At 55.3% G+C, this 15141-nt stretch overlaps 1 protein-coding gene across 1 annotated transcript; it reads left to right on the top strand.

The window, feature by feature from the left end:
* CACNG8 (calcium voltage-gated channel auxiliary subunit gamma 8) lies at nt 1-12831 on the top strand. Its single transcript, XM_030297380.2, has 4 exons — nt 1-289; nt 8595-8678; nt 9704-9844; nt 12054-12831. The coding sequence occupies exons 1-4, from the start codon at nt 112-114 to the stop codon at nt 12815-12817; spliced, it is 1167 nt and encodes a 388-aa protein (XP_030153240.2). The 5' UTR covers nt 1-111; the 3' UTR covers nt 12818-12831.
* Nucleotides 12832-15141: the final 2310 nt, after the last annotated feature.

Raw genomic sequence — 15141 nt, forward strand, 5'->3', positions numbered from 1 at the left:
GTGGTCAAACTGGAGTCGCTGAAGCGCTGGAACGAGGAGAGGGGCCTGTGGTGCGAGAAGGGGGTGCAGGTGGTGCTGACCACGGTGGGCGCCTTCGCGGCCTTCGGCCTCATGACCATCGCCATCAGCACCGACTACTGGCTGTACACGCGCGCGTTCATCTGCAACACCACCAACCTCACGGCCGGCGACGACGCGCCGGCCCACCGCGGGGGCAGCGGCTCCTCGGAGAAGAAGGACCCCGGCGGCCTCACCCACTCGGGGCTCTGGAGGATATGCTGCCTGGAAGGTAGGGTATGTGGGGGGGGGGGGCCGCCTCGCGCCCCTCCTCCCCTCCTCCGGACCTCTCCCCTGCGCGGTGGGCGCCCGCGCGCCCGCCCTCCCTGCTGGGATCCCGGCCTGCATCCCCCCCACACACCCTCCTGCCCCTTCCCGTCCCTCCCTCTGCCTCCTTCCTCCGCTGCGCCCTCTGCAATTCCTCCTCGCTTGCCCCCCACCCGGTGTGTGGAGCCTCCGTCCCTCTCCTGGGCAGTCTCACCTCCTCCCCCCACCCCCCACCATCCTCCCCGTGCCCCTGCGCCTCTCTCCACACCCCCACCGCCTTGCCCCTTCTTCCTCCGCTGTCCCCCAGGCGTCACGGTGGGTGGGTCGTGCCCCATCAGGTCAGAGCTCCTGACCCTCGGCTCCCCCCACCTCCTGCAGACTCCGGCCCTGCCTGCCTCTCCCCCTTAGGGTTTCCGCCAACCTCCCATCCTGGCCCGCGGCCTCCTCTGTTCTCCACACTGCTCTGCTTCATGCCCGCTCCGCCACACCCGCTTCCTCTTCCTCCTCCTCCCAGGCCCCATTTCTGGACCCTAAGGCCACTGCGTCCTCCAGTCTCCATCTCTGCTGTGTCTTTGGGTCCTGCTCTGCCTGCTCGGGGCCCTCTGCCTCCCCTCCGCTGGCTCACCTGCCCTCTGCCTCCCACTCAGCTTTGCAGAACACAGAGGCGCTGGGGGTGGGGGCTGGGTAGGCAGGAGACCTGGGGTCCCGGCCCACCATGCCCCACCAGCCCACTATGCCCCACCGTGCGTCTGTCCCCTGTGATCGCTGTCTGTTCACCCCCCTGAGCCTCACAGCTCTCCTTCTGCGTGAGCGAGGAGTGCAGCGCAATGGTCCGTCGTTTAATTCTGCGAGGCAGGTGCACCCTCCCGTTGGGGGATGAGGGGACTGAGGCTCAGAGAGGTTAAGCCACTTGCCCAAGGTTGCCCAGCTGTGATGGGGGGCAGAACCAAGAGAACTCAGGTCTAAGGGAAGTGATGTGCAGATAAGCTTTGTCTGGTGTGCCAAGCATTTAAAACTGAAACCCAAATCTGAATCAGTTGCCAACGTTTAAAAATAGGGAGACTTCACGTTGGAAATCTGATTTCCGGCTTTGTTTGAGCCAGTGGACGTTGTGCAGCCTCGTTGTGCAGGGGCCACGGTGGGCCAGCCCAAGTGGCACGCGCTCCTTCAGACCAGGCGTGCCGTCCATGTCCTTTCACTGGTCTGACCAAGCACCAGGCACCAGCCATATGTGGAAGTTGGCATCCTGAAACCCTAGGACAGTGTATGGCATATAGTAAAACTACCATTCATTCATTCATTCATTCGCTCATCCGTCCAACGACCAATGTTTATTGACTTTATACTATGTGCCACGCACTGTTCTTGATTCTGGGGCTACAGCAGTGGAAAACAAAAGATCCCTGGATTTGTATGTGTTATATTCCAGAACGACAGGCAAATAATCAGAAAGATAAGTAAGCAAAAGTTTTAGGGTATTAGATGGCACTCAGTGCTAAGGGGGACAGAGGAGGGGATGGAATGTGTTAGGACACTTACGTGAAGTTGCAGGTGAGGAGACTAGGTCGGGCTTCGCCGAGCAGGTGACCCCGGAGTGGAGGTCTAAAGGAAGTGAGAGATAGAGCCGCGTGACTCTCCGGAGGAAAGATACAGCCAGTGCAAAGGCCCTGAGGTGGGAGCCTGTGTGTGTGGTCACCGGCAGAGTGAGTGAAGGGGACGTGATGGGGCAATTGAAGAGACAACAGACCCTGTCTCCCGAGTTCTAGGTCCTGGGACCAGGGTTCCTGAGCAGAGGAGAAACAAGAACTGACTTACACTGAGAGACAAAAGGCGCACAGGCAGGCAAGAGGGGGAACGGGAGGTGGTTTTTCTGGAGGGGGAGCCGTGGAGTTGAAGAAGTGATTTGAATTCAGAGCGTGTCCCAAAGCTAAAGCAGTGGCAGGGTGGCTGTAGGATGTGAGAGAGAGAGAGAGAGGAGCCTCTAAAACGGCATCTCCCAACCTCAGCACTGTTGACACTTTGGTGTGGATCGCTCCGTGTTGTGGGGGCTGTCCTGCTTAGCGGCACCCTGGCCTCCACGTTCTCCATGCCAGGAGCAGTCCCCAAGTCGTGACAACCCAAATTGTCAACTGTCTCTGGTCTAGGAATAAATTCACCCCTAGTTGAGAGTCACTGCTCCCAAGGCTGTGGGAGACTGAGAACGGGGGGGGGGGATGCAGGGGGTGGGGGTGGGGGGGGACACCCAAAGGGTGGAACAGCGGGGGTTTTGTTTCGTTTATTTTATCGTCTCTGATCTAATTTATTGTGAGGAGCAATATCATGAGCTGTGTTGGCCACGCTAAATTTAGGATGCCTACTAGAGCCATCACCTGGGACAGGGGCAAGCATAGAAAAGTGCCATACAGTCAGCATTTTAGGGTCTGTGGACCCTCCGGTCCCTGTGACAGCCACTCGCGAGTGAAGGAGCGAGACCACGTTCCAGTTAAACTCGTGCACGGACACCGGCTTCTGAATTTTCATATCTTTCTCACGTGCCACGAGATAGCCTCCTCTGATACATGTATTTTTTTTCAATCACTCAGAAAGCATAAAACCCATTGTTTCACTGGCTTTGGCGGGCTGGGTTTGACCCTCAGGTTGTGGTTTGCTGACCCCTGGTCTAGGTTGTTAGTGATATGGCTGAGGAGGCCAGAGTTCAGGGGACAGTCTGGGCGGGAGATATAAATGGGAGGGGGTCATTGCATATGGATGGATGAGGTCACCTAGAGAATGAGGAGGGAAACAAACCAATTAGCTGAGGGCTGCAGCCTGAGTTAGTCCACTGTTAACAGAGATGAGAGCACCTGCGAAGGAGCCCAGGAAGCAGGGGCCGTGGAGGTTTGGGGAAGATGAGGTAAGCGGGTGTCCTGGAAACCAAAGCAAGTGTCCAAGTGTCTTAAGGAGGGTGTAGACGAAGGCTGGCTTTATTACTGTAACTGTCATTTATTGGTCGCTGAAATCCCACGATAAGCCCGTTTCATACGGACTCCTGTTATCTCCACCTTCTAGAAATGGCAGCTAAGGCCCAGAGAAAGCCGAGTGGCTTTCCCAAGGTCACACAACCAGTATGTACTACAGTCTGGATTTGAATCCAGGTCTGGTTTATCTCCTAGGAGAACAGAACAACGCATCCATCAGCCTCCAGCCCATCGGGGACCTGGGAATGTAGAAAGCGAGCCCCCTGAGCCATTGCCTCCTGAAGGCACCGTCTTCCCCGGCGACTTGGGGTCTCATTCCCGTGTCCCTGTGAGTCTCCCCGACAGATGCGGTAGATGGAGTGACCAAGGATTGCAGACTTTAGGACCAGGCTCATTGGGTTTACCTCCTGTCTGCCATGCGCAGCAAGGTGACCCAGGGCCACATATTTAACCTCTCTGTTCCTCCTTTCCATCATCTGTGAAATGGGGATTGGAATAGTCTCCCTCCCCCAACCCATAGGGATTTCAGAGGGATTCAGTGAGCTACCATTGTAAAGCACTTAAAAGGCCAGCGGGCACAGAGTAAGGGCTAGATTATGTCATTTCATTTTGTTGTAGTTCTTCTTCTAATTATTATTCAGGATTCAGGTGACTGCCCTGAGGCCCCCCTTCCCCTTCCTTGATGACCCAGAAGCCCCAGCCTCTGATCCAGCACTACCCAACAGAAATGCATATATGACTTAAATTTTTCCAGGAGCTACATTCAACCAAGGAAAAGGGAGAAGGGTCAATGAATATAATTTAAAAAATAGAAATTAGAAATTTATAATAAATCAATATAAAGGTTAATAGTATGTTTTATGTAAGCGAGCATAGCCAAAATATTATCACTTTAATATGTAAGCAATATAAAGTATTATTGATGGAATATTATGCTTTTTTTTAATACTAAGTCTGAAATTTGGTGCGTATTTTATGTTCACACCTCACCTCAGTTGCCACGTTTCTGGTGCCCAAAAGCCACCTGTCAGGACTCAATGGACCCACAGCTCCATTTATTGGAGCAGGTTATCTGAAGCCCCTGTGTTCAGCACTTTTCACGCCTTATCTCACCGAATTCTGTTAATTGTGCCAAGGGGGGAAGGTGTTATTACCATTCGAGTTTGTCAGAGGAGGACGCTGATGGCCAGAAAGGAAAGTGAGTCAGCCACATGGCCACCCAACATGTGAGGGTCAGAGCAGGCTGGAGCCCACATCCCCACACGTCCTCACTGCAGCACCCAGCCCTTTTACACCCACCCCACCCAGGTCTGTGCTAGGCAGACTCTGGGGGGACCCAGGGACACATCACTGCCATCCCTGCACATGAAACCTCCTGGCTCAGCCCCGTCAGGTCAGATGATACACAGAGGCATGCTGCACAGCCCCCTGTATTCTGCACTCAACTCTGTATTTCACTGAACACTTTTCAAACCCTATGAGGTCATATCATTGTCCTCATTTTCCATAGGAGGAGGCTGAGACTCAGGGGCATTCAAGTGCCCAAAAGCCACACAGCTGGGAAGTGGCCGCCCAGGGAATGTGAGTCCAGAGTCCGTGCTCCTGGCCACCACAGTCACCGTGCTCCCCTGCCTTAAATACGTCTGCCCCTGAAATTCAGCTGCACTTAATCTCCTCCCCATGATTTACCATCTACATGGGACCGAGCAACTTCTTCCACTCTGTGCCTCAGTTTTCTCATCTGTAAAGTGGGGATATCGTTACTGTCCAGTAGCCCTGGGACTAGTCATAATTATCGCGTGTGTCAATACCTGTCAGATGCTTGGACAGGTGCCTGGTGTGTGGTTAGCCCTCAGTAACTACTAGTTATCATTACTGCTGTCATCACTAATCTGTTGAGAGGGTCTATGATTAATTAATTAATTATGATTCATGTTTTGAGAGAAGTGATGTGATCCCATTCAAGAAAAGGAGAGAACTTGAACCCACAGTCTTACCTACCACACCATAATGCATGGGCTGATGGATAAGACTTGCGCTTGAGAGGTATATAATCAATCAATCATTCATTCCTTTTTTATTTTAAAAAAATTTGTTTTTAACATTTATTTATTTTTTAGACAGAGAGAGACAGAGCATGAATGGGGGAGGGTCAGAGAGAGGGAGACACAGAATCCGAAACAGGCTCCAGGCTCTGAGCAGTCAGCACAGAGCCCGACGCGGGGCTCGAACTCATGGAGCGCGAGATCATGACCTGAGGTGAAGTTGGCCGCTTAACCGACTGAGCCACCCAGGCACCCCGTCATTCCTTTTTTTTTTTTTTTTTTAATTTTTTTTTTCAACGTTTATTTATTTTTGGGACAGAGACAGAGCATGAACGGGGGAGGGGCAGAGAGAGAGGGAGACACAGAATCGGAAACAGGCTTCAGGCTCTGAGCCATCAGCCCAGAGCCTGACGCGGGGCTCGAACTCACGGACCGCAAGATCGTGACCTGGCTGAAGTCGGACGCTTAACCGACTACGCCACCCAGGCACCCCCCGTCATTCCTTTTTAAAAAAATATTGTGGTAAAATATAAGATAACAAAACATAACAATATATATAATCAATCAATTATTGATGTAATATCAATATTGATAAGACTTATCAATATTGATAAGACTTGCGCTTGAGAGGTATATAATCAATCAATCATTCATTCCTTTTTAAAAAAAATTGTGGTAAAATATAACATAACAAAACATAACATTAAACAGTAGCATCATAACTGTTTTCAGGCGTAGAGTACAGTTAGTGTTAAGTACGCTCACATGGCTGTGCACCCATTCTCCAGAACTCTTTCCATCTTGCAAAATGAAACCGTTCCCATTAAAGAACTCCCCATCCCCCCTCCCCCAGCCCCCGGAACCCACCATCCTACCTTCTGTCTCTATGAATTTGACTCCTCTAGGGACCTCATATAAATAGAAGTGTACAAATATTTGTATTTTTATGACTGGTTTGTCTCACTCAGCGTAATGTCCTCAAGGTCCATCCATGTGGCAACACATGTCAGAATTCCCTTACTTTTTAGGGCTGAATAATATTCCATTATACGTAGAGATCACATTCTGTTTATCCATTCATTTGTCAGTGGACACTTGGGTTGTTTTTGGCTGTTGTGAATATGGGTGTGAACGTATTTCTTAGAGACCCTGCCTTCTAATTCTCTTGAGTCTACACCCAGAAGTGGAATTGCTGGGTCATATAGTGATATCGTTTTTCACCTTTTGAGGAATCTCCATACTCTTTTCTGTAGCAACTGCAACATCTTACACCCCCACCAACAGTGCACAAGGATTCCAATTTCTCATCCTCACCAACGCTTATTTTCTGTTTTACTTTTTTTTGTTTTAAATAGTAACCATCCTAAGGAGTATGATGTGGTATCTCATTGTGGTTTTGATTTGCATTCCCCTAATGATGAGTGATGTGGAGCCTCTTTTCAAGTGCTTGGGCCCATTCAATCATTCTTTCATAAAAACATTTATTAAGCACCTACTAAGTGCTAGGCATTGTTGTAGATGCTCGGGATACAGTAGTGAACAGCCCATAGCCTATATTCCAGTAGGGCAAACTGCTGTGTGTTTTAATTCTGCTTCCACCCCTCCCCCCATCAGCTGTGAATTGATGAATCCTTTCTGTGTCTCTGCTTCCTCATCTGGACAATGGGTATATCGACTGATATCAACTGAGCACTTAATTATGTTCTATGCAAAGTGCTAAATCTCTTTACCTGGATTCAATCCTCACAACAACCCCATGACATAGGTCCTATCATCCCCTCTTTATAGGTGAAAGGGTTGAAGCCAATTGGCCTCAGTAATACCAACAAGGTCACAGAATAAGGACACGACGGCGTCGGGTTTCATTATCAAGCAGCGTGGCTCCAATTCCCAACGTTTGGCCACTGCCCAGCACCAATAACATTATCTATTTCATAGGACTCTCGGGAGCTCCGGATGAGTTAATCCACCTAGGAAGCATTTAGCAAGTGTTAGCGATTAGTGGAATTACTCACTGCCTTATATTCCTTCTTCCCAATCCTTTCCTTTATCTCCATTCCCTGCCATCTTCTGCCTCCAGCCTCCCCTTCTGCTATCCTTATATTCATTCATAATTTCATTCTTTCATTCAACACCCATTTCTTGAGGCCTCCTTTGTGCCAGGCAATGCTAGGGACACACGAGGAATGTCCTATGCTTTCCCCCTGCAGAAACTTCCAGTTTGCTGAGGAAGGAGCTCATAAATGAACCCTATGCATGCCCCCCCCCAAAAAAGGGGGGGGGAGGGGGAGGGGTACCGCAGGGCGCTGTTCCCGGAGGAACTCCGCTCTCCTGGAGGGGGAGACTGACCCAACTTTGGTAGGAGGCGGGCGCGCTCACAGGGAGAGCTTCCTCAAACAGGTACCCTGTGAGCCTCCCACTTGCAGGGTAAGTTTTTCATCAGTGAAGAATGTGAACGGAATCCACAGCATGGGCAAAGGCCTGGAGGTTGAAAGGAGCCTGGAGAATCGAGGAAACTAAGTGTATTTATATTTATACTTACATATCAATCTCCAGCTGTGTGCTAGAGGTAGTAGAATAGGAACCGTCCCCAAAGTGAGAGGGAAGACGGGTCCCCAAAGGGTGTGAGGATGAGGAGTCTGGGATGGAAGAAGGGGGTAAGACTGCATGACGTCTAGAGGCATACCTCCTCGAATGCCTCTACTTGCTCCAGCCGCTCCAACTTCCCAAGGATTCCAGGTAAGAGGCTCGGAATCCCTTTCCCTAGAGGCAGAACAGAAGAGACTACAACTCCCATGATCCACTGGGGCTGAGCGTTCACAATTGGATTTAAGACTCCATGGAGCCTCATGGGAAATGTAGTCCTCGCCTTCTGTGCCCTCCTTGGTTTTCTCACGCATTTTCAGACCCGTCGAGTTCAGAGTTGCAGAGCGCCTTGACATTGCCGAAACCAGCACCTTCTTTCTTAGGGGTAGGCAGAAGGCCAGAGAGGTTGAGTGTCCTAGCTCGGGTTACAGGGCAAGGGTCCTTGTGGCCTTTTAGCGAGTGTTGCGTGGGTTTTTCTTTCTTTTTCTTTTTTGGTGGGAAAACCGAGGCCAGAGAGGTTTAAAGTTTGTCCCAGACGCTGACAGGCCCAGGAGCCAGGATGTCCTGTCTCTCAATAGGCCCAGAAGGAAGAAGGGATTTGGGGAAGAGGGGGTCGTCTCTCACAGGGGAGTTCCCCCAACTCTTAAGTACACCCCCCACCATCACCCCCATCCCCCTCCAGGGTTGAAAAGAGGTGTCTGCGTGAAGATCAACCATTTCCCGGAGGACACGGACTACGACCATGACAGCGCGGAGTATCTGCTCCGTACGTGGGGGTCTGGGTCAGAGTGGGGGCGCTGCTGGGACGGGGAGGGGCGCCTAGAGAGCGGAGAGGGGGCTGGGGAGCGGCACTTAGATCGACACGCGGAGATGAACTTGTCAGCCAATCCAAATCCAGATGCTGAGATCCTCTGGCTCCCTATTGGCTCAGTGATCCCTCTCCCGCCCCCTCCTCTCACCTCGAGGCGGGCTGATGGATCCTGGGAGGGGATTGGCCGCCTTGCTGCTCGGCGCCCTTGGCAACACTGCTCTGTGACTGGCTGTCGGTGTCTGGGCTGGGATTGGCCAGTGCGCCCTGGGCCGTGAGGCAATCTGCGGCGCGGACTGGCCACTCTCTCGAGCAGGCTGGGGAAGCCGGTGATGCGATTGGTAGCTACGCCGAGAACGCGGCAAATCCTGAATTATGATTGGCTGCGGCCTCAGCCAGCTCAGAAATCGCAAAATCCGTTTGCTGGGGTTTGGAGGGTGGGTGGGAAAGACTGCAGAGAGAAAGACAGACAGACACACACAAGCGAAGACCGGAGCAATAGATGGAGCCAAGCAGAAGCATGGGGGTGACACAGAAGAGGAGGAAAGGAGGGGAACCCAAAGAGGGACATGAAGCCAGGCAGAAAGGGAGGGGTGGTGGATAAGATATTAAGAGATTTGATAGATCTGGAGAAAGGAAAGAAATACGCAGAGAAGGAGGGCAAAGAGAGAAAGAGAGAGGGGTCACAGAGAAGTTCAGAGAGAGGGAGAGTGATACTGAGAAAGGAAAAAGAAAAATAAACACGCCAGGAGAGAGAAAAATAGCCCGAGGAAGAAAAGGACGAAGAAAAAGGCGGGAGAAATAGAGAAATTTTAAAGGGGAGAGAGAATGAAACAAAAAACGAAATAATCAGAACACAGGCAGAGAGAGAGAATGGGAGGATTCCAGCGAGAGAAGCGGAGACGAAAACTGGTGAGGGGAGCAAAGGGCCGCATCTGACTCCCTGGCTCCCCACCCTCTCTCTCCCCTCCTTTCCCTCGCAGGAGTCGTCCGGGCCTCCAGCATCTTTCCCATCCTCAGCGCCATCCTGCTGCTGCTCGGGGGCGTGTGCGTGGCGGCCTCCCGGGTCTACAAATCCAAGAGGAACATCATTCTGGGCGCAGGGATCCTGTTCGTGGCAGCAGGTGAGAGGCAGAGGGAGGGGGCGGCCGGCTGGGGCGGCCCACCTGCGCGCGCGCACACGTGTGCGCGTGTGTGCGGGCGCGCGCGCGCGCGTGTGTGTGTGTGTGTGTGTGTGTGTGTGCCGGCGCGTTTGCAAAGCCACCCTGCCCCAGGCGCCTGTGGGGGCCTAGAGCCTTCCTAGGCTCTTCCTAAGCTCCATCGCCACCCGCTGGGCAAGGTAGGTGTCGCCTTAGCGCTGTCTTCGGGATGGGGGGGAGGGGAACAACCCAGCACTGACAGGTGTCTAGCGCGTAATCGGGATTGCCGGGAGTTTAGGTTCCAAAACCCGCGCGGTTATGGAGACGGAAGGGGCGGGGCTTGGTGAAGGGGGTGTGGCCTTGAGACGGTCGGGATCTTGGGGATTGGTGGGTGGGGCTGGCATCCGAGGACTGGGAGGGACCGGGAGAAAGTAATTTGGCTGCAGATAGAGGGGGAGGAACCTGCTTTAGGGGGCGGGGCCTCGTGGACCTTGGTGGATCCAAGAAGAGGCAGGTGCTGGAAAACCATCCGGACCAACTTGGAGTGAGGCTCCCCACGCTTCTCTCCCTCCTCCCTCCCCCGCTTTTCTACATGAAATGAGTAGTGCTCGGAAATTCCAGGGGGCAGAATTCGGAGAAGGGGAAGGATTTAGCATAAAGAGCAGGGTGTACTTTGGCGGTGGGTCAAGATCTGCTTTTGAGCCAGAAGACTAGAAAGGCGGGGGCCAGGCGTAAGAGGGGACCCGCAGGGGGCGGGGTTTGACAAGTTGGAGGCGGGCTTAGGGTAGACGGGTGGGTGGGTGTGTGTGAACGTGCTCTAGTAAAGGCGAATTTTAGACCAGCAGGGGGAGGTCCTAGCCTAGATAACCAGTCTGGGTTAATACCATGAAGAGTTTACATCAGCAAGGTACCGGGCCTAGAGAATCAGGCAGAAGTACCTCATTAACAGAGTTTAAAGGAGCATAGGGCCCAAGAGAAAACCCAGCTTTATAACGTTAAGGGTGGAGTTAGACCAGCCAGGGTAGGGCCTGTAAACACAGGCTGGGATCACCTCATCACGGGCAGGGTTTAGACCAGACTGAGCAGGGCCTGGGCTAGCTGGGAGTTCGGCCCTCTAGGGGTGGGCCCTAGATCAACTCGGGAGGAGTTTAGACCGTCTGTGACAGGACTCCGGCCAGCCAGGGCCTGAACCGCCTAGGGCCGTGGGGCTGGGGCGTGGTCCAGACTAGGCTGTTTTTGGGGCAGGGCCTGGGTTAGCTGGGGCAGGCGGAAGTTTAGAGGACCTGGGACGGGGCAGGGACTATTCGGGGTGGGGCCTACACCTCCAGGGGATGGGACTTAGACCAACGGGGGCGGGGCCTACACCGCCCTGGGGTGGGACTTAGGTCCGCCTGGGCGGGGTCTGCACCTCTTGGTTGGAGTGTAGGACACCTGGGATAGGGCGAGGACTATCTAGGGCGGGGCCTATGCCACCTGGGGGTGGAGCTTAGACCAGCGCGGGGCGGAGCCTGGGCCAGCTTGGGAGGAGTTCAGGGCACCTGGGACGGGACAGGAACCGTCCAGTGCGGGATAGGGAGCATTTGGGGAGGGGGCCTACACCACCGGGGCGTGGGTCTTAGACCAATGCGGGGTGGAACATGGGCTAGCCGGGGAGGAATTTAGAAACCTGGGACAGGACATGGACCGTGCGGGTCAGGACAGGGAGCATTTGGGGCAGGGCTTACGCCGCCTGGGGGTGGAGCTTAGGCCAGAAGGGGCGGGGCCTGAGCCAGCTGGGTTGGAATTCCGGGAACCTGGGGCGGGGCTGGGACTGGTGGGTAAGGATAGGGAGCACTTGGGGCGGGGCCTGGGCCAGGTGGGGAGGAGTTTACAGCACTTGGGACTGGAAGGGGCCGTCTGGGGCGTGACAGGGGGCACTTGGGGCGGGGCCTATACCGCCAGGGGGTGGAGCTTAGACCAGACGATTTCCGGGGCCTGGGCAGCTCAGGAGGAGTTCAGGGCACCTGGGACGGGACAGGGAGCATTTAGAGCGGAGCCTACACCGTCCGGGGGTGGAGCTTAGACCAGCCGGGGCGGGGCCCGGGGCAGCCCTGGATGAGTTCAGGGCACCTGGGGCCGGGCTGGGACGGGCGGGGCGGGGCGGGGGCGGGGCCGGGGGTGGCCTCCAGGCTCCCGTCTGACCGTCCCCGCCCAGGCCTGAGCAACATCATCGGCGTGATCGTGTACATCTCGGCCAACGCGGGCGAGCCGGGTCCGAAGCGGGACGAGGAGAAGAAGAACCACTACTCGTACGGCTGGTCCTTCTACTTCGGCGGGCTGTCGTTCATCCTGGCCGAGGTGATCGGCGTGCTGGCCGTCAACATCTACATCGAGCGCAGCCGCGAGGCGCACTGCCAGTCTCGCTCGGACCTGCTCAAGGCCGGCGGGGGCGCGGGCGGCAGTGGCGGGAGCGGCCCCTCGGCCATCCTCCGTCTGCCCAGTTACCGCTTCCGCTACCGCCGCCGCTCCCGCTCTAGCTCCCGCTCCAGCGAGCCGTCGCCGTCGCGGGACGCGTCTCCCGGCGGCGCCGGGGGCCCGGGCTTCGCCTCCACGGACATCTCCATGTACACTCTCAGCCGCGACCCGTCCAAGGGCAGCGTGGCCGCGGGGCTGGCGGGGGCCGGCGGCGGCGGCGGCGGTGGCGGAGCCGGCGGGGCGTACGGCGGCGCGGCTGCGGGCGCGGGCGGCGGCGGCGGGGCGGGCGCCGAGCGGGACCGCGGGGGGGCGCCCGGCTTCCTCACGCTGCACAATGCCTTCCCCAAGGAGGCGGGCGGCGGGGTCACGGTCACGGTCACCGGGCCGCCCGCCGCGCCCGCGCCCGCCCCGCCTGCGCCCGCGGCGCCAGCCCCCGGGACCCTGGCCAAGGAGGCCGCCGCCTCCAACACCAACACGCTCAACAGGAAAACCACGCCGGTGTAGGGGCGCGCCGGGGGGCGCCGAGGGGGCGTGTCCGGGGCGCGTGCGCGGGCGCGCGTGCAACGAGGCTGCCGGGGTGGGGCGGGGGCGCCCCCCCTCCCCGCGAGCGCGCTGGAGAACTGCGTGGCCCTCCCCGCGCCCCGCCTTCCGATCGGGGACCCTGAGGGAGGGAGCCGTCGGGAGGGGGCGTCGTGTTTTATTTATTTACTTTTTTTTGTGGGTTGGCGGGGCGGGGGGAGGGCTGTGGAGTTTTTTTGCAGTTTTGAGATGTTTTCTTTTTAATGTTTTGCTGTGTGCATGTGGGGGCGGGGCGGTGGGGGAGGGAGGGACTCCCAGCCCAGCCCGGCCCAACTCCTGGAGAGGGGCCCATAACACACGAATATATAGTTATACCTACAAACTATATATATGCCCTTTGTAAAGAGATAGAAAGGTAAAGAGAAGGCAGGCAGAAAGGCAAAGTAACGAGGAGTGGATGTGGGCATTCATTCATTTTTTCATTCATTATTCCACAAGGGTTTATTAAGTGCCTGTTGTGTACCAGGAAGGCGCTGGAGAGGGAACATAAACAGGCGATCAGAGTGACTGGTTCATTCATTATCCGAAATTTATTTGTGCACCTAAGCACTAGGCGTTGTGCCAGATGCTGAGGCTACAGAAAGGAGGAAGACAGACAGGGTCTCCCCAGCGTCCTCACAGAGTTTGCATCTTGTGCAGGAGACAGACGTTAATCAAAGAACTGTGTGTACAAGCAGCAAGGTACAGTTAGGACACAGGAGAAGTCTGAAATGCTACAAAATGTTCTGTCAGGGATGGGTAACCCAGTTTAAAAGGAAGAGATATTTTAGCTGACATTGAAAGGATGACAGGAAGCCAGCCAGGTGAGGCTGGAAGTGTGGCAGCCAGAGAACAGCATATGCCAAGGCCCTGGGGCAGGAAGAGCTTAAGGGAGGGCTACGGCATAGTGAGCTGGGTGCAGATGGGCCAAGATGATGCCGGAGATGTAAACAGAGCCAGACTGCCCAGGGCCTCAGAAGTTACGTCAGGAGTTTGGATTTTATTCTGAGGGCAGCAGGGGGCCCTGGAATGGCTTTCAAAGGGAGCATAACATGAATGGAGTACAAAAGGGAGGCAGGAACTCAAAGAGGAGAGTGAGAGGCAGAGACAGGCTGAAATTCAGCATCAAACACAGGCACTGGCCCTTGAAACTCACACTCCTGGGAGGACGCAGATAATCACACAAAATACTGAAGCACAGGCATGGTGTCTGGTGCGATTTAGACATTTGTGTTTCATTCATTCATTAATTCAGCCATTCACTCATTGACATTTCTGTGCCTCTGCGAACACACCAGGCAGTATGTTGGAACCAGGATTGCCCCAGATGAAACAGACCCTCCCCTTGCTCTCAAGGAGGAGTCGTCAAAAACTGCAATCCAGGCAGGGTGATGGGTCCTGTGACAGGGACCACAATGGGGAGAACAGAGTGACCAAATCCCAGGAGTGGGCTGTACTCAGGGAGACTTCCTGGAGAACATAAGTCCCAGCCTGGGTTTAAAAAGGATGAGTAGGAATCTGCCAAGGGATGAAGGGGGTGACTCATGCAAAGGCCGGGGGGGGGGGGGCGACATAGCATGCTGTACTGGGGACAGGGCTCAGAGACCTGGGATGCTGGAGGACGGGGGTGGTGGTGGTGGTTAGGTCAGAGAAGCAGCTAGAAACCAGAGTCAGAAGTGCTGGAGTTCCAGGCTGCGGGGTTTGGGCTTTATTCTGAGGGTAGTGGGGAGACGGGGGACAGCTTTGAGCAGCAGAAGGGCAGGACTGGACGTGGGTGTGAGAAGGCGCCACTCGGGAAAGGGGTGAGCAGGAGGCTGGTGCTATGGGATGTGGCCGGTGAGCCGAGCACGGGCTGTGGGGGTGCAGGGGGATGCATTTGAAGGCTGTGGACGATGCAGGAGGCACTTGGCGCTTAGTGGATGTCCCTTCCTTTGCTCCGTGAATATCTCCCAAGGTCTCCTGTGTGGCAGGCCCTGTGCAGGACGATGCTGGGGGTTGGAGATGCTTCAGACCCTGCCCTGCCCTCTAAGGCCCCTCCCCCAGTCTTGTGGGAAGCCAGACGCGGACACAAATGGGGAGGGGGTGGTAATTGGTGGTGCGCAGGGGCAGCCTCTGTCCTGATGACGATGACGAAGTGAGGCAGCAGAAAGGGGCAGAGCAAAGGAGGGACAGAATCAGGCTGGGTGTTGGGAGTTCCCCTCAGGCGCCTTGTGGGTAGTGGGTAGACTAGAAAGAGGGGGAGCCTGGAGGGCAGAGGATGGCCTTGTGGG

Source organism: Lynx canadensis, chromosome E2, assembly GCF_007474595.2.
Source record: "Lynx canadensis isolate LIC74 chromosome E2, mLynCan4.pri.v2, whole genome shotgun sequence".
Classification (NCBI taxonomy): domain Eukaryota; kingdom Metazoa; phylum Chordata; class Mammalia; order Carnivora; family Felidae; genus Lynx; species Lynx canadensis.

Coding starts and splice junctions, on each gene's coding strand:
- CACNG8 (XM_030297380.2), top strand. CDS start 112: ATGACCATCGCCATCAGCACCGACTACTGGCTGTACACGCGCGCGTTC. Junction 8,679..9,703: donor CAGCGCGGAGTATCTGCTCC/GTACGTGGGGGT, acceptor TTTCCCTCGCAG/GAGTCGTCCGGGCCTCCAGC. Junction 9,845..12,053: donor GATCCTGTTCGTGGCAGCAG/GTGAGAGGCAGA, acceptor GTCCCCGCCCAG/GCCTGAGCAACATCATCGGC.